Genomic DNA, 18,171 nt, shown 5'->3' with positions numbered 1-18,171 from the left:
AACCCCATCGGAACTATACTCAAAGGTCTTCTAAATCAGAGGCATTTGTTTTCAAAAAGTGCAGATGCATTCCAGAATCAAGCCTGTGCCTTTCTTGAGAAGCAGGTAACAAGCCAGGTAGTTATTCAAACGTAGTCTACATTGAACCGCAGAATGACAGTAACCAAAGACATAGTCTCAGTGACTGCTTGCGGAGACGAGCCAAATTAAAGGTTAGGAAAATCACAGCCAGTGCTGTCAGCTTTTTTTCCAGCTGTTCCTCATGGGAGTAAATGGCCAGGGATGAAGGTAGGGCTTGAGGATTACACAGAGCAGTAAAAATTAAAAGGTAATCACACAGAAGGGGTTCTAAATATCTTCAAATGCTGAGGGATTGGGAGATGAAATGGCAGATGAAATTCAGTATTATTAAATTTAAAGGTCCCAATAACATCTATATATTGCCCTTCCATCCCTTCAACTATGGTTTGAATTGGTGTTTAAAATGGGGATATCCTGAAAGCCTACAAGATTACTTCATGACTTCTTACTGCTGAACACTTGGCTCTTCGAAACATCTTGCCATGCTACATGCCATGCTACATCAAAATCATCTTCCAGGATAGACTCCAACCATCCTGGCCCTTGGCCTGTGCCTCAGAACTGCAGTTGTGCAGAGTACAGTCAAAGCAGGGAGGACACTTCCAGTCTATCAGCACTGTCTCTGGGTGCTGCATCAGAGCCCACCTCCCTGCAATAGGCACTGGTCACATCCCTGACACAAGTAGCTGGCTCAAAGGTCTGAGGCTCTTCTGCACTCCCTCCAGATGGAGTGGCTGGGTCCCTGCAACCCACAAAAGGTCTGGTCTCTGGTGTCCCTGGCCACCTCCCATCACCAGGCACTCTGATGTTAGGGCTGCCGTAGAGCAGTTCTGAGCAGGAGAGGGAGGTTCCCTGGCACCACAGAATGGCCAGGCCTGGTGCACACATGTGGCTCTCCATCACACGGGCTGCCCGGTCAGGGCTTTGTCTCCCTGTCCCATGTCCCTGCTTTTCCCATGGAGATACAGGCTTCACAAAGGTTTCCCCTCCTTTTCACTCCACCTTGGCTCTGTACCTGACCTTGTGGAGCACTGTACAGTTGTGCAGGTGGGCTCAGCACTGCAACGAGCGGAGCCAGGCTGGCTGCCAAGGCACCTACTCTCTCGCCTGTCTCCGGGAACTTCATCTCTGCTCCCAGATTATGGGAACAGTCGCACAGTCAGCACAAGAAAACACAGAGAGCAGATCCCACTGCCAGCAGTGCAGATGGCAAATTACTTTGGCCCTGTCAGAAGCAATGCCAGGGAGAGGGTGTCAGGAGACTGACAGCAAGACAGCCCTTGAGGTGGAGGAGTGGCTGGAAACTAAATCAATATCCACCAGTCTGACAATGAGAGGACGATCAGCCCTGGCCTCCATGTTCTACCCCAGACAAGGAACAGGCCACTCTGGTCTCTGCAGCAGCTATGTATATGCTTGGCAGCTGTCAGGCATCAAAAGAGAAGCTGTCAGCACATCCCCCTCAGTTTCATAGTTTCTAGGCTAAACAACCCAGGCTAATTTAGCAGCTTTCACCATAAGCTGCTTTGCCCAAAACTCCGTCTTAAGGGAGTTATATTGGGTTTGCATGGCAAGGTTTTGGTAATGGGGGGCTACAAGGATGGCTTCTGTGAGAAGCTTCTAGAAGCTTCCCCCGTGTCCAGCAGACCCAAAGCCAGCTGACCCCGAGACAGACCTGCCACTGGCCAAAGCAGAGCCCATCAGCAATGGTGGCAGTGCCTCTGGGATTTAAGAAAGGAAAGAACCGTGCACAGCAGCAGCCAGAGATAGGAGTGAGGGTATGTGAGAGCAATAGCCCTGCAGCCCTGCAGACCAGTGCAGAAGGAATGAGAGGAGTTGCTCCAAGTGCTGGAGCAGGGATTCTCTTGCAGCCTGTGGGGTCCAGGGGTAGCAGGGACCCACCTGCAGCCTATGGAGATCTACACGGAATTAGAGACCCATCTGCAGCCCCTGGAGGTCCATTGGGGAGCAGAGACCCATCTGCAGCCCCTGGAGGTCCATTGGGGAGCAGAGACCCATCTGCAGCCCCTGGAGGTCCACTGGAGAGCAGAGACCCACCCGCAGCCCCTGGAGGTCCATTGGGGAGCAGAGACCCACCCGCAGCCCCTGGAGGTCCATTGGGGAGCAGAGACCCACCCGCAGCCCCTGGAGGTCCACTGGGGAGCAGAGACCCACCTGCAGCCTATGGAGGAGCCCACGCAAGAGCAGGGCAAGAGTGTGAGGACCCTTCCCCTGAGGAGGAGGTAGTGGCAGGGACATGGTGTGATGAATTCATCCTATTCCCTGTCCTACTGCCCTGCTGAAGGGGAGGAGGGGGAGAACTGGGGAGTGAAGCTAAGATGGGGAAGAAAGGAGGGGTGGTGAGAAGATGGTTTTACGATTCGGTTTTATTTCTCATTACCCTAATTTGATTTGATTGATAATAAATTAAACTGATTTCGCAAACTTGAGTCTGTTTTGCCCATGACAGTAGTTGCTGAGTGAGCTCTCCCTGTTGTTATGCCGATCCATGAGTGTTTCACTGTGTTTTCCCTGAACAGTTGAGGGGAGAGCAATCGGGTAGCTTTGATGGGCACCTGGTATCCAGCCAGGGTCATTCCAGTGAGTTTTCCAGCCAGTCACAGGTGAATTTTCTCCCTCCCTGAAGCCCAAGCCGCTGGCTGGACACCAAAGCAGAAGAGATATCAGCACTACCAAGCAGAAGATGAGGCATCAGAGCCAGAACATGTCTCTGGCAGACTGTATGCCCGTTACAGAGGTGCATGATGCACCTTTCGCATGGCAGCTGGTCACTGCAGAGCAGTGTCTGCCTTGGGGTGCAGCATTTGCCCAATGCTCCCATTCTCTTGCTGAAGAGGGTTAGCTTTCCTGCCTCACGTTCAGTGCTGTGTGCATTTATCTGAGCAATAACAAATCCACTTCTTCCCCAAGGGTGGGCTTTGACAGAGCTGCTCATGAACTTCCATCAGTTGCGTGTTCACTGATCATGACAGTGCTGAATGCTTTTGCTATTGATAGACCTGTAAGATCACTTTTCAGCTTCACCAGGCTCTTGGCTTTGGTGACTTCATGTGGTGTAAATGATCTGGGAAAGGGCCGAGTGGTAACACTATTGTGAATACACCGACATAGAAGAAACCCACATCTCAAACCCCATATGCTGCCTAGTTGTCCCATATAAAAAGGGTAAAAAATAAATTATCTTTTTTCATCACTTACCAGCTGTGAAAGATGACCCGTGTCTGCTGTGTTGCAGATGGTGCAGTGCAGATTATAACTGTTATTAATTTTTTGTTACAATAGAAGCTAGGAAGGGCCAGAACTACTTGGGCATCTGGTCTAAATGCACCATAATAAATTGCTTTCCCCATTGCACATAATTACACAGCAAAACTTTTGACTTCAAAATACCCTGTGATAATAAAAAGTATAAATATTTGTTCTTGGGCAGCACTGAATTCCCCAAATCCAATTATGTGTCAGATGGCAAAAAGATGCCATCATGAAATAAACACAAAAAGTAGGATCAGGAATCATTAATGATTAGTGGGTATTAATGATYAGCAGAGTGACTTTCCACATTTCATAAGTTTCATGAAGTGTTGATAAAGTGCCGATATCCATAGCCTGGTGATGGGTCTGAGCTTGTTCTTTGGCTGAAGACAATAGGGGRCTTTCCTTAGCAGCTTTATAGAAAATGTCTATGGTTTGCTGTACCTTTGCCCTCCATTATTATTATCACAGGGCATCAGTTAATTAATTCCACTTCTGTGGGAGAGAAATAGAATACAGCAGCCAGCACACAGACATGACTGAGTGGATGGGAATGAACCTTCACAACAACCTTGGACGTCTCCTTCCAATGAACATGGAGACAGATGATGCCAAGCAGCAGCTATGGCAGCCCTGGTGTGAGGACATCGTGCTGAGCCAGCATGGGGCTGACACAGTCTAGGGGTGCAGGGGCAGCTCTGGCATTCACTCCCTCCCCAGCCCTCCTCTAGGCTAGCCAGCAGCTGATTGAAGGACAATGCTCATCTGGAAAAGGCCATCTGAGTCACAGCTGCAGTTGCTGGCTGCTTCCATAGGCACAGGTCACAGCTGACCACAGGAGGCCCTGCAGTGGGAAAAGGGAGCAGCCAGAGTATCGGGAAAATAATTGCATGAGAGGAACAGTCACAGAGGTCCAGGATGCCCAGATCAGGACCCAGCCATTGCAGGTCAGGTCATGCTTTCATAAATCTGTGAATGCTCACCTCACACTAATTAGAAGCTAAGGCTTAGGTTAGGGACTCAAAATCCATGCATCTTTGGTAGGTTTCATTTAGTCAATGACATTTATACACTACAAAGTGTGGGGCAGATTCTGCACAGGCATAACATTGATCCAAACCTTTCCCAGCTCCAGAGGTCAATTCCTGATGTGCTGTGTGTATTCAGAGGAAGATGATAGCATGGCGGTATGATGCAGGTACAGGAGACTCTTGCATCGTGGGCAGGGCATTCTCTTGCTGCCAGCGCCTCTACCAGAATCTCACATTTGCTAGGGACAGGCTGTGACTGGTGCCYACAGGCCAAGCTGCAGAGGTGAGGATGGGATCTCGAGGCTACTGCTGGATTTCCCCACTGAATTCCAAGTACAAGGCACTGCAAGGCATATAATACAATTTAGATGCATTAGTTCCTGATCTGCAATTGCAAATCGAATTTTGCTTGGCTAAAATCCCAAATACTCAATTGATAATTAAATGTGTGTGGAAAGTTTGCACTCTCAGTATTTATTATTTATAGACTGAACCCACAAATACAAATGCCATTGCCTGCTCCCAAGGAATGCCATGCTCCCTGTGCACAGTCACTGAGTTCCCAGGATTGCCATAAGTGGCACAGCATGTCCTTTCCCATGTCCAGCACTGATCTGGAAGATCTGTGAAGCCTGGGAATGCCAGCCAGCCAGCAGTGATGTCTAGGGCGATCAGAAACAAAATTCCCCAATCACAGCTTAATTCTCCTCCTGCACAAGCAATGGGGCTGCAGCCTGGAGCATAGGGAAAGGACACAGAAACTGAACCACTTTTAAGTAGCTTGGGGGAGGGATGCAGTTTATCAGCACTGTCCCACAGTGCTGATGGACACTTCTTTCTGCTGTCAAAAATATCTAACACTGACAGTGCTGACCTTTTCAAATAATGTCTGCTCTCTGAGCACTCCTGTGCAGGCCAGAGCAGTGCTGGGCAAGCCAGGAATCCTTGGCTGGTGGCAGACTGGCTATTGAACAGTCAACATTAACACCAACAGCTAGCTCTGCAATAACTGAGTAGTTTTCACAGTGACCAAGTGAGAATGGATCTTGCAAAGAAGACATAACTGGCAAACTGTTCCTGTAAACCTCTTGCAGTCACAGTTTTACAGTTGCCAACTCTACCCTTGGCTTTCCTCCCCATAATGCAGATAAGAGGGAGAAGGAGCTTTGAAACAGGACTCTGCTGGGAAAGCAGTATCAGGCTCACCTCGTCCTCAACGCTGTGGACTGCAGCAGCAATGAAGCTCAGCTCGGGAAAGAGATGGTCTCCTGATATGTCAAAAACATCTGAAAAGCAGAACTGAACAACCTAGATGGGACCATTCTGATCACCTAACCTGCCATGCAGCTGCAGACTTAATGTAAACTCTGACAGGCTTCAATTTCCACTTAGCTGGAACTTGTCCCTTGTGCACAGGCACTGCAAATTAAACTCTTCCCATGGCTAAGTGACCACCCTGGTCTTCCAAAGCTCTCCCTAAAGCACAGAACAATTCTTCTAGAACTAGGAAAGACACCAAGTGAAGACTTCCCAGTCCTAGGGTAGTGAACTAGGGATGTATGTGCCCACAAGTCTCTCTCATATGCACACACCAACGTGCTTTTGCTGTGGGCTGATCTCAGCCCGGGTACAGTCTAAGTTGCCATTCAGCTCCAGCTATGCTACACAGCCAGGGACAATATAGGCTGCAGCCAAGGACATCAGCTGGACAGAGAGGAGCCTCAGGAGTCTCCAAGTCTGCCCAAAACAACAGCTAGGCTGAGCTACCTTAGCAGCCCCTTGAAACCATAGATTCTGTCTTGGCTTGACTCCTCTTTCCGGTCTGCATTGCTCACAGAAAGTAGTAGGTTACTGTTGTAAGGTAATAGAGGATGATTTTGGTTCATTTTGTTATTTCTCTACACTTCACTGACCCAGTATTGCCTTTCCTCGGTATGGGGCACAGTCTGTGTCTTCATATGCACCTGGAGCAGTACCCTGGAGGGCCAGAGCAGCCCCAGCTGCAGAGTAGCTGTGGGACTGTGCTGGGGGCACCAGGCCGAATGTCGGCATCTATCAGCGCCCWACAGTCGTGCCATCAGCGCTGCTCGCTGCCACACGCGTGACCGTGGGCAGGACACGGCTCTGCATGCGGAGATTCCTGCGCTGGGGAGAGAGGGCGTGGGGGTCACTGGGAGCCAGCACGGGGACGGTCGGCGCTCGGGGTTACCGGGGATGCAGCCTGCGGCGGGGCACTGGGGGTTACTGGAGAACGATATCGAGAGCCGCGTTGGTGGTTCCGGGGCTCTGGTAACAGGGCGGGGGCGGTACCGGTGGTTTGGATCTCCTGCTCGGGGGGCTGGAGGCGGTGCCGGCCCCTTCGCGCGGCTGAGAGGCGGCGCCGGAGCCGCCGCGGTACCGGAGCTGCTGCAGTGCCGCTCGGGGGCGGGCCGGGCCCGGCGGCCGTTCCGCCCCCCCGCGCTGCGGCCGGGGCTCGGCCCCGCTCCCTCCCGCGGCGTAGGGAGCCGGGCCGGTGCCAGGGCCGCMGCCCGGCCGGGCCGCAGCCCCCGCCGCCATGGCCCGCGTCTCGGCGATGATCAGCCCGGTCCTGGTACTCTTCGGCTGCGACCTGTGTCTCGTACGAGCCAGTAAGTACGACCGGGCCAGGAGGGCTCCGGGGCTGGCGCCCCCCGACAGGGGAGACGCTCCTGGGCGGCCGCTCCTGCTGTCGGCTGCGGTCCTCGCCAGAGCCCGCGCTGGCCGCACCGCATCCCCGACGTGGCCTTTGCCGCGACCCCCGAGCACTCCTCGGGCACCCCCGGGACGTCGCGGCTTCTGAACCCCGTGCCTTCGACCGTGTCGCATTCCCTTCCCGCGGGACGGCGTCTACCGCCCTGCCCTTCCCGAGGGCTCCCAAGGGCTCCCGCCGCGGGCGGAGTGCGGCCCGAGGGAGCTCCTGCCCCGGGCAGGGACGCTTAGGGGGCGGCGGGCTGGGGCTGCTCGGGTGACGGGGATCCTGTCCCTTCCTGCTTGTGTTCGCGGGGGCATCGAGCTCTATGCACCCGAGGCACCGCTGTCCTTGTGTCCTTTGACTCGCCGGGGTGACCCGATGTCAGCAGCCGCCTCTTGCTGTCTGCCCCTCGACAGGTTACTAAAATACTAAATCGAATTGCGAGTACCAGACACGTTCTGCTACATGCGGCTGTGTTGCAAAACACGTACTGACGGATTCGGGAAGAGATGCAGTCAGGGGTGTTAAAAAGGGGACACTTATTTTTAGATGTGCAGTCTGTGCTTATTCCCTGCTGCAGCAGTAAGTGAGGGGGAACATCTGGGTGCCCTTGAGCAGCAGCCCCAAGGGCACGGGCAAGGGGGAGCAGGGGTCGTCCGCTCTCCGGATCACAAGAGGATGGGGAGGGCACTGGTGGAGCTATGCTCCATCCCTCTGCAGCACCACATCTGCCAGCATTCCTCATAAAGGGTATCTGTCCAGTGCCTTTGCTGACCCATGGAGCTGGGATGCGTGGCAGATCTGGTCCTGTGTCCAGCTACCCACTGGCCATCCCTCCCACTGCCCACCAGCTATCCCTCCTCCTGCTTACTCACTACCCCTCCCACTGCCCTCTGGCCATCCCTTCAACTGCCCACCTGCCATCCTTCCCAGTGTCCAGCTACCTGCTGAAGTGCTGCCAGCTCCTAGATGCAGCCCAGCTCTTCCCACCCCTAATCAGGCCCAAAAAGAGCACACTACTATACAGATAGGAGAAAACTTGTGCCAGGCCTTAAGTAAGTGACTGTGCTTTTTGTGGGGGTGCCCTTTTAGTAATATGGCTTTAATAAAAAGTGAAGCTGGATAATTTATAAGTGATGTATAATCATTAGCAGTTAATGCATTGAGCTAAACAGTGGCACACTTTTCCCAGAGTCCAGTGGCATCTTGACTTTATAGCCAGAATGTGTTGGCTTCAGAGAGCATGTTTTTTGGAGCCCTTACATTCACAGACCTTTATGGCAACAGCTTTGGTGTGAAGCTGCTCTGACCTTAGCTGCAGAGCAGGCTGGGCAGTATTAGATGCAATGTGGGGATTATACACAAAGCTTTGTCCTTTGGAGGTAACAACTTCGTGGTCTCATCTTGAATGTCATAGATTCCTGGAATGGTTTGGTTTGGAAGGGACCTTAAAGTCCATCTCATCCCATCCCCCTCATATGGGCAATGACACCTTCCACTAGACCAGGCTGCTTCAAGCCCCATCCAGCCTGGCCTTGAACACCTCCAGGGACGGGGCAGCCGTACTTTCTCTGCACAGCCTGTGCCAGGGCTTCCCCACCCTCACAGGGAACAATTTCTTTCCAGTATCCCATCTAACCCTGGACTCTGTCAGTGTAAAGTCAGCCCCTCCTTGTCCTGTCACTCCAGGCCTTTGTTCAAAGTTCCTCACCAGCTCTCTTGGAGCCCCTGTCTTCCCAGAGCCTTCTCTCCAGTCTGAATAACCTCATCTCTCCCAGCCTGTCTCCAGACCAGAGGTGATTGGGATTAAACATTGCTTTGTGTATCTAGGGTGAACTTCTCAAGTTTTGACTTCTGAGGTTTCTTGTCTCTTTCTGCCAGGCATGCAAATCCCAAGAGCTCAGAAATGTATTTTCTGCAGTTCATTCAATGTCAAACTGATAAAGGATCACTGTTTTCTCTAATGCAGAACCGTAGCCTGGACACCAGGTCTCCTGTCACGCAGGTTCAGGGCTTCTGGCCTGGTGTCTGCACCAAGTGTGCTTTCGATGCGTGTGGTCCGGTGCATTGACAACCATGTGCATCGTAGCTCCGCTGTGCCCCTGTGTCTTCTCATCCTTCTGCTGCCAGTGAGTGACAATCCCTGCACAGGGCCAGTGCAAGCTCCAAGTACAACTGGAACACTTCTGTCAGCCCTGTGTGGATTCAACAGCATGGCTTGTGGATCAGTGCAGTGCCTTTCTTCTCAAATCATGGAGTGACTCAGTCCCAGGGCAGTGTCTCAGCATCCCCAGCCTGAAAACCGCAGCTGGGCCAGGCGGACGCCCCACAGAAGCTTAGAAAATKCTTGTGCAGAACTGGGCAGCTGCTACAAGCTCTAGCCACAAACGTCTGTGTCACAGAGATGTCAGACCCTGTCTTTAATTTCCTCACATACCCTTAAAGACTGGTAGTTGAGCTGCCCCCATTGCGCATATACAGGACTCTTTTAATTCTGTTAGATGTAAGAAACCACCTAATTCATTGGTGTGGATGTGTCCTGTGAAGTACCATGCCCTGTTCCTGTCCTGAGGCCAGCTGGTAGGCATCTGGTCGTATCCATGGTATTAAACTCACAAGTTCCAATGAAGGAGGTACATCAGTGCTAACTGCCAGGAATGGTTTCTGTCTCGTGCTGGCTTCCAAGCTATGCCCAAGAGTAATTTGGGCACATATTGGCTGGTGCAGACCGAATCAATTTTCGGACCAATCTCCACCACTGGCTTCTTGGGCTGTTCTGACCCCACTGTTTGCTAGCACAGTGGTAACCAGGACACCTGTTCTTCTGTTTGAAGGCAAGCAGAAACATGCAGTCCCCCACACTGTGCAGATCCACACTTTGAAATGCCTGTGTCTGGGACAATGCAAGGGAACAGTTATTTGCTGACTGACAGGATGCTGCCTGAGCTTGGCTGTGAGCCGAGCAGATGACCTGACACCAACTGTGACTGGGGTGGAAAACCAGACCAGGCTGGAAAACTGCCCAGTAGAAAAGGACCTGTGGGTGCTGGTTGGCAGCAGTTAAACATGAGCTGGCCAAGAAGGCTAAGAGCATCCTGGCTTGTCTTGGCGATAGTGTGCCAGCAGGACCAGGGCAGTGATTTTCCCCGTGCTGGACACTGCTGGGGCATCTTGAATCCTGGGGTCAGTTTTGGGCCCCTCATGACAAGAAAGACATTCAGATGCTGGAGCATGTCCCGTGAAGGGAACAGAGTTGGAGAAGGGACTGAAGCACATGTCTGATGAGTGGCTGAGGGAGCTGGGGTAACTTAAGACTGGATGAAAGGAGGGTCAGGGGGGACCTTCTCACTCTCTACAACTCCTTGACAGGATTGTGGGGGTCAGGCTTTGCCTACCCCTAGGGAAGAGGTGACAGGACTAGGGGAAATGGCCTCAAGTTGCAGGTCGGGTATTGGGAACAATTTATTCACTGGAAGAGTGGTTAAGCATTGGACAGGCTGCCCAGGACAGTGGTGGATTCACCACCCCTGGAAGTGTTCAGGAAATGACTGGAAATGACATTTTGCAATATGTTTTAGTGGGCATGGGGTTATTCGTTCACAGGTTGGAGTTCATCGTCTGGGAGGTCTTTTCCAACCACAATGATTCTGTTATTTCATCTTCAGGAAGCTCAGCTCCTGTGCCCACAGAGTACATACACCCTGGGCAGTGGACAGGGCTGGGTCTGCAGCTTTGTTCAGCCTGTCTTGCTGTTGGATTTTAGGCAAGCAGGGTGTRCGGGAGGATATGGCTTAGAGACTTTCTCCCTGTCATAGGTTACTGATGAACCAGATCCCCACTGGCGAAACTCTGCGGAGACACGCTCTTTGTGGGATAAAGGATGTTTGAGTGTATCTTTGAATCCTTTCCAGTTTTCCAGGCTCCTTTTCTGAAAGAGAAAACCAAAACCCTGTGGTATCCGTGTCTCTGGTGACTTTAACGGTGCGTCAAATTTCTGGGGACACGCTATGTCCCGGGGTCTCTCTTACAACATGTTTTCTGGGCTTTCCTCTCTGTTTTAGTTGCCCTTGGCAGACCAAAACCCTGAATTTCTCAGTAGGAACCTCAGCCTTCCTCTGACTTGATCTGGAGCTGGGTATATTCAGATGTGAATGAATGCACTGAAACCGCTGGCCTGCAAAGATCACCTTTCCTTGTCATTCTAACTGGGGTTGTTGTTGATGTCATGGTTGTCCTTTCTCTTTTTCTCAGGTGCCCTCTGGAGCTCTTTTTCTGTATAAATCACAGCACTGACCTTRTTCTACATAGACATCTTGTTGAAGGACACTGACTTATTTGCGGGGAGTGAGAAGACACAAACAGCAGCCTCAGTGTCTTTCATGAGCTCCTGTGTCTAATTTCCAGACAAAATTTGGCTTTGTGTGCAGGACTGTGTGGGATCCTGCTGTGCTCTTAGTGCTGTGAAATCTCAAAGTGGCTGTGGTGCAGACCAAGGAAATGACCAAGTCAGGTCAGCTTTCCATAGAACAGCAGTGGTCGAGTGTTGCTGCCTGCTTTGCAGCCGATGGCATTGCATTGCTAGGACAGCCAGCTCTGCCTTCAACATTGGCCTTTCCTCCACACCCTGGAGCAAGGAGTAATACCAGGCACAAGAGATGACCAGACTGAGTGGTAGAGTATGTATATTCCAAGCTGCCCCATTTTTCTGTCTCAGTCAATATATCATTGCTGTGTCCTACAGAGTTCTGGGTGGTGTGCCAGGTGTGTGTGGTGTGCCCATCCATGGGACAACCCCAGAGCTCTGTGCCTCCACACTCTTCATGCACACAGTAGGCAGCTGCCTGCCAGCCCGTGAAACATTGTGCTATGCATGTGTTGCAGCTGGCAGGGCTCCAGCTTGTGCATCTGCTGCACCGCTACTCTCCTGTGGACGGGTTCACCAAAGAAGGCACTGGCCTGTTACCCTAGCCAATGTGCTGCCATGGGCAGGTGTTGGAGACGCCCCGTGGTGATGTGCAGGGCTGAATGCCTGTTCTGAGACATCTTCTTTTGCCTCTTTCCTGTGCCTCGCCTCGATCCATGCCTGGTCCCCAGACAGGCCACCGTCCCCTGTCAACGTGACTGTGACGCAGCTGAAGGCAAACTCTGCCACAGTCTCCTGGGACGTCCCAGAAGGAGACGTGGTCATCGGCTATGCCATTCTACAGCAGGTATCCAGGATCTGCCACCAGGGGTTGGGAACACTGATTGCTAGCATGCTCCTATGTGTCAGCCCTTTTGCCACAGTCTGGGACTCCTCTGGCACATGCCTGAGAACATCTCTGCTTCTGAGCAGCCCTTGCCAGTGTGCCTCATCTGAGCCATCCATCCTGGTGGGAGGCAGAAGACTGTGGGTTGCATTGGGGGTGGTACCTTCTATGGCTTCCCTGGGATTTCTCTGGGTAAGGCTGGTGCTTCAGCCACGACATAACCCATCTTTGCTTGCCTTGCTCCACCTAATGCAGCCCTGGGTGAGGGTGGCTTCTCCAGAGAGGTGCCTGGCTCTCAGGCCATGCAGGGATGCTGAATAGCTAGTGCTGGGCAGTCTGGCCCACCCTGGGAAGAGAGGAGTGAGGGCAATGTGTCCAGCAGAGCCCTGCAGCCTGGTGCAGCTGGAAGCAGCCTCCTGGGCTGACAGCTCTTCCCTCTGGCAGCGGCAGGATGGGCAGATGCAGCGCTTCATCCGGGAGGTGAATACCACCAACCGTGCCTGTGTGCTGTGGGACCTGGCAGAGGATGCTGACTACATCATCCAGGTGCAGAGCATTGGTCTGTACGGGGAGAGCCAGGCTAGCAAGCGTGTCCACTTCCGCACCCTGAAGGAGACCGACCGCCTGCCTTCCAACAGCTCCAACCAAGGTGAGGCACCTCTTCCCAGCTGCTGCTGCTGCTGGGGCCACACCTAGAGGCCTGTACACCGGATGGGCAGGGATTCAGCAGCCAGTGAGGAAGGTTCTGCCCTGAGAAGCAGGCTGCTGGGGACACACGGGGTTGTACAGACTGCTGTTGTATGCACTGTGTGTCCACGGTAACGTCCCCAAGCTGTGGTTTGCAGCCTTCCTATCCTAGGTCTTGGCACCTTCATCTAAGCAGACTGGCCAGGACAGCTGCTGAGACCTATCCACTTGCTGCCTGTAGGAGGCTAGTACTGAACAGACTCTCAGATCTTCTAGTCTGCAGGCTATCGAAGGACAAATGACAGAGCCCCATGTCTCCTTTACTACTCATATCTTTGTTGCCTTGGGGTCGCCTACATGCTGGCCCATGAGAGCTAATCCAGGAATCCAGGCGATACAGTGCCCACAGAGGGCATGGGAGTCTGTCTCCAGCACTAACCATGAGAGGGGTCTCAAGTATGGTAGGGCAAGCAGATGTCTGGCTTTCCTCAGAACTTTTGCGTTCAACTGACCTGCTCTGCCCTGGTCGCTATGTAGAGAATGACCTTAGTAGTGATCACTGGCATGCATTGTGCAGTCCCTGCATGAACCCAAATAAGCTGTTGGAATCCCTAACTTCCTTAGTAGCAGGGATGATTTATCTGGCACAGGAAAATGGCAGGATGCATGTCCTCTCCCCAGACAGGATATCATCCCACACCCATCCTTGTTTAGGGGAGGTGGATTTCTCTTCTTGGGGAGTTTTTCACATCCTCCAGTGCTGCTGTAGTGGGAGGGTATCTGCTGCCAGCCCTGCTTGGGGTCTCTTCTCTGCAGGTGACATCACCATGGAAGGACTGGACAAAGAACGGCAGCTGCAGACTGGTGAGATTATTATAATCGTGGCTGTGCTGCTCATGTGGGCAGGTGAGTGCCACAAGCAGTGTTCTGGCAGGCTGGGGCAAAGGTACAGTCCATGGTTACAGAGGATGTGGCTCAAGAGAGTGCAGAGGCATATTTGTGAGGGTCTGTCACCCTTTTCAGTAAGACCRTTGAGTCACTGTAGGAGCTGGAGCCAGTGGGGTAAAAGGAGCAACCACAGCCACTGCTCAGCAGCAATGGCCTGGAGTATGTGGAAGAGCAGGAGACAGCATTGCAGTGTGGGAGCATCCTAGCTGATAGTAATGACTGTGTTGCTTGGGCCTTAGATGTTGTGACTGGTGATACTGCTGCACTAGCTGGTAGTGGCTGTGACTCAGTCTGCTAAAGTTGTAAAACAAGTGATTTGTTCCTATACTGCACGATTAAAGCCAGTGCTCCAGCAGGCAGCAGGCTGCCCTGGGAGCACAGGAGCCTAGGAACTAAGTCAGCTCCTGACTGGTGGTCTTATGCTGCTACTGTGAATAGGAAGTCAGTGATCCCCTACTTCCCAGTAATTGTGGATTTTGTAGTGGCATCTTGCAGAAATTTCTCCGTGCCCTGTCCTTGACACTTCTCTAGTGCACTGGAAGAAAATAGAAGAGGACTGCTGGTAGTTTACACCTGGCACGGGGTTGGTGTGTCAGGATGCCAGCTGAGAGGAGTCAAGCCCAGCCTGTGCCTGACAGTGCCTTTGTGTTATCACATGCACGCAGGGGTTTGAGTGACTCCAGCGCAATCACACCTGGGGGCATTGCTCCACACTCCTGTACCCAGGGTTCCCGGGGTGGAACATGCTGCATGAGACGCGTGCTGTGAAACCATGAGTGACTGACCCCACGGCAGTTTGCACAGACAAAGACAAGGGCTGGCTTTTGTGAGGGTCACAAAAGCCAGCCCTTTGCTGGAGGCACTCCAAAACCCACTCAGCTACCCACTGACCTAACAGTTCCTCTCTGAGTGCCTCAGCATCTGCCTTGGGTGAGTGCTGAGCACGTCGTATGTCCCCCAATGGCCTCAGTCACATCCATGCCTGTCTGCCCAAGGAAACTGGCCTGGCCACACATGCAGAGCTACCTGGGGTGGAGCAGGCTGATGCAGGTGGGGGTGTGGGTGTGCAGCACCCCAAGGAGCCCTGGCACGACTGCTCTGCAGCTGGGATGCTGTGGGGAGGGGACACAGAGGAAGCCACTGTGGGGGTGTCCTTCATCCAGTCTGTCTTTTGGCAGCGGTGATTGCCCTGTTCTGCAGACAATATGACATAATCAAGGATAATGACTCCAACAACAACAAGGAGAAGACAAAGCCGTCCTCGGAACATAGCACACCAGAGCGACCAAGTGGAGGGCTGCTGCGGAGCAAGGTGAGTGGGGAGGGCTGGCAAGGGCTGGCAGGAGGGATGGCATGTGGTATCTGTGGGGCTCGCAGCCTGGACAGATTCTGGCTCTCTCCAGAAAGGGAAACACCCCAGCTTGTGCTCTCACCCCAAAGACTTAAGAGCTTTTGGGGTGCAGTGAGCCCTTGTCACTCTGGGGCAGTGTGCATGCCCCATGGGTGATTGCAGGAGAAACATTGGGAGAGATGACAGGACATAACAGCTGGGATGGCTCTTGCATTGCAGGGTGGTACCTGACCTCTCACTGTAACAGACCCTTCACCATGCCCCTCCAAGGCTGCACCTCTCCTGCACCGATGGACAGGTCTTGCTGCTGCCTGTTCAGGCAGGAGTGGATATGCTAGGCATCTGTTCTCATGGTTCCTGCACTGGTCTGTCACTGCTCACTTTCTGCCTTCACTGCGGCTGGCTCCAGGTCATCACTACACAAGTCATTCCAAAGCCCCTTCCTCACCTTGATGGAAGTGCTATGCCAGGCTCTGGATGGGGAGGGTGCAGTACCTTCATCTGGCTGTTCCCTCAGCACCTGGCATTTCTCCCTTTGTTACCTGCCAAAGACAGTGATTTATAGCCCTGATGCTCTAACGGGACCTTGTGTTAGGTTTTTGCTTGTATCTCATCTGCTGCCTCTTTCAAGGGTGGGACCTCCCCTCTCTGTATTGCCTGACTGCCCCCACTGATTCCACATCTTGGTTTCCAGCAGATGTCAGGAGGAGAAACTTCCTGTTTGGACTTCAAGGCCCCAGTTCCCCTCCAGATTTTTCAGCTTGCTGATTACTCCTTGTCAAAGAGATCCCACCTCTTGGATCCTTACTCCAAACTGACCCTGCTCTGCTGAGGTCTGCTGGTCTTGATGCGTGCCGCAGGCTGAGGGGCTCTGCTGTGGGGTCTGATTCCAGGGGCACTGCAAAGCAGGGTCTTAAAGCAGATTTTTCTCTCATAGAAGAAATCTCCCTCTGTCAATATCATCGAGGTGTAAATGCAGCACCAGCTCTGCCGTCTGGGGTCTTGGGTGTCCTGCCAGAGCCAAAGCAGGACTTGGAAGAAGAGGCAGCACCAGGCACCCAGCCTGGAACTCAGCATGCGACGTTCCACGTATGAGAACTCCTGCTTTCCTGAGGGTACCTGTCCAGGGATGTGCATGGAGCCAGCTCCCAAGCCATGCATGCAGAGCATGGCCCTGCCCATCTCACACACCTGGCCCTCCTCCCCTACTGGTGCAAAGCACGGAGCTGAGGGTGGGTGGAGGGCCACACCACCCGCTGCAGTTGTGGGGAGCCACGGGGCTGAGGCACCGGCCTGAGGGGAGGCTATGTCCTTGTGCACCAATTTGGCCAAAGCTCCGGGTGCAGCTGTGGCACTCGATGCCTGCCCAGCATGAGGGGGCAGATCTTGCTTTCAGGTGCCTGTGTGGGTTTGTGGAGAGCAGGAGCTGCTCCCCTCAGAGCCCTGGGACTAAGGGAACGGGGCAGTGCAGGCATTGCCCCAGCGCTGCCAGGAGAGCTGTGGCCAGCTGGTAGGAAGGTTTGTCTGTGGGGCTGGGCTGAGCCCGCACAGGGGGAGAGTGGATTGCTGCTGGAGAACAGGGCTCTGCTGCACCCTGTCATGGCCGTGCAGGAGCTTTGAAACCTCTGTCTACTGCAGAGGACAAAGGCACAAGGGACGATGAGGAGCTAGTGCTGTCACAATGCCTGGCCAGCCCCCAGAGCCTGAGCTGTGGCAGAGAGTGCTGTGGGAGCGGGCAGTGCCAGGGCAGGGCTGTGCCTGTGCTGTGTCCCCAGTGGGGCTCAGTGCTGGCACATTTCAGCTGTTTGAGGGGAGCTGCCAATCAGTTTGTAAGSAGCACAGAGCCTCTGCTGCCTGTAGGAAATAATGTGGTGAGACCTGCAAGGTCTCAGTTGGAGGGAATAGGGTGAAACAAGGAGGCTCCCTGCTGCCCTGGCTGCTGCTCTCCCTCCATGCTGTGCTCTGCAGCCTGCCTCATACAGGCTCTGCAGCCTTGGACTCAAGCATCACAAGATCCAGCGTCTTCCAGGAATAAATCTCCCAGTAAAAGCACTTTCAGGATTTTTCCTTACAGGTGCTGCTCAGCTCTTGCTGCAGGACTAGGTGGGGAAGGGACAAGATAAGCGACTCCTGTGGCAGGGTCTTTTCAATAAAAACATTCTGGCTCAAAGGCAGCATCCAAGCTGCAGGTCTCTGTGTATGTCCATGCATGCATACATGTATGAGTTCTTGAATGCATGTGTCTGGCCCGTAGATGATCTGTTCCAGTGTGCTGTGCAAGAGCTGGAGGTCCTCCATGGTCACCTCGGACCCCTCTGGCCCTCAAGGGAGAGCTGCTGCTGTGAGTTGGACCATGTCGTGCTGCTGGACCAGCTGCAGGCTGTCCCCATGGAACATCATGGCTGCTCCTCTGTGCTGAGCAGAGCCATCCCAGCAGCGGGGCCAATAGTGGGGTCAAGGCCTGACCCTGACAGGCTGCTGGCCAGAGGGGCCGGTGCTTCTCCCTGCTCAAGTGAGGAAAGGGCTACCTGAGGAGCAAAAGCACCATGGTGGCAACTGCTGGGCTGCAGGGAGCATGGCCACAGTTCCAGAAACACAAACACCTTGTTTTGCCCACTAGGGTTTTTTTTTTGTTTTTTTTTTTTGTTTGTTTTGTTTTGTTTTGTTTTGTTTTTAAGGGAGGTACATTAAAGAAACAAGGGCTGTCAGGAAAACACAAGAGTTTTAAGAAAGTTCCAGTGCCCTGGAAAATGTTTAGAAGTTCTGTCTTGAAAGGTCATAGCAGATGTGCCTGCTATCATGAGATTTTAGCCAAGCCAGAGGCACACACAAAGAATCAAA

General features: G+C 53.0%; 1 protein-coding gene across 6 annotated transcripts; it reads left to right on the top strand.

Annotated features, from left to right (window-relative positions):
* Positions 1-6,832: 6,832 nt before the first annotated feature.
* FNDC4 (fibronectin type III domain containing 4) lies at positions 6,833-17,530 on the top strand. 6 transcript variants are annotated; one of them, XM_057386029.1, is made up of 7 exons: positions 6,833-7,012; positions 12,190-12,305; positions 12,789-12,993; positions 13,848-13,937; positions 15,158-15,291; positions 16,025-16,163; positions 16,268-17,530. In XM_057386029.1, the coding sequence occupies exons 1-6, from the start codon at positions 6,940-6,942 to the stop codon at positions 16,160-16,162; spliced, it is 756 nt and encodes a 251-aa protein (XP_057242012.1). In that variant the 5' UTR covers positions 6,833-6,939; the 3' UTR covers position 16,163; positions 16,268-17,530. The 6 variants fall into 6 exon arrangements, with proteins under 6 accessions (XP_057242012.1, XP_057242013.1, XP_057242011.1 ...); XM_057386030.1 differs by having other exon boundaries at positions 16,028-17,530; XM_057386028.1 differs by having other exon boundaries at positions 16,025-17,530.
* The last annotated feature ends 641 nt before the right edge of the window (positions 17,531-18,171 follow it).

The sequence above is a fragment of the Malurus melanocephalus genome, unplaced genomic scaffold, assembly GCF_030028575.1.
Source record: "Malurus melanocephalus ecotype Western Australia unplaced genomic scaffold, MMel_1.1 scaffold_901, whole genome shotgun sequence".
In the NCBI taxonomy this organism is placed as follows: Eukaryota; Metazoa; Chordata; class Aves; order Passeriformes; family Maluridae; genus Malurus; species Malurus melanocephalus.
The sequence above is the reverse complement of the archived record's forward strand: the minus strand, read 5'-3'. Positions and strand labels throughout refer to the sequence as shown.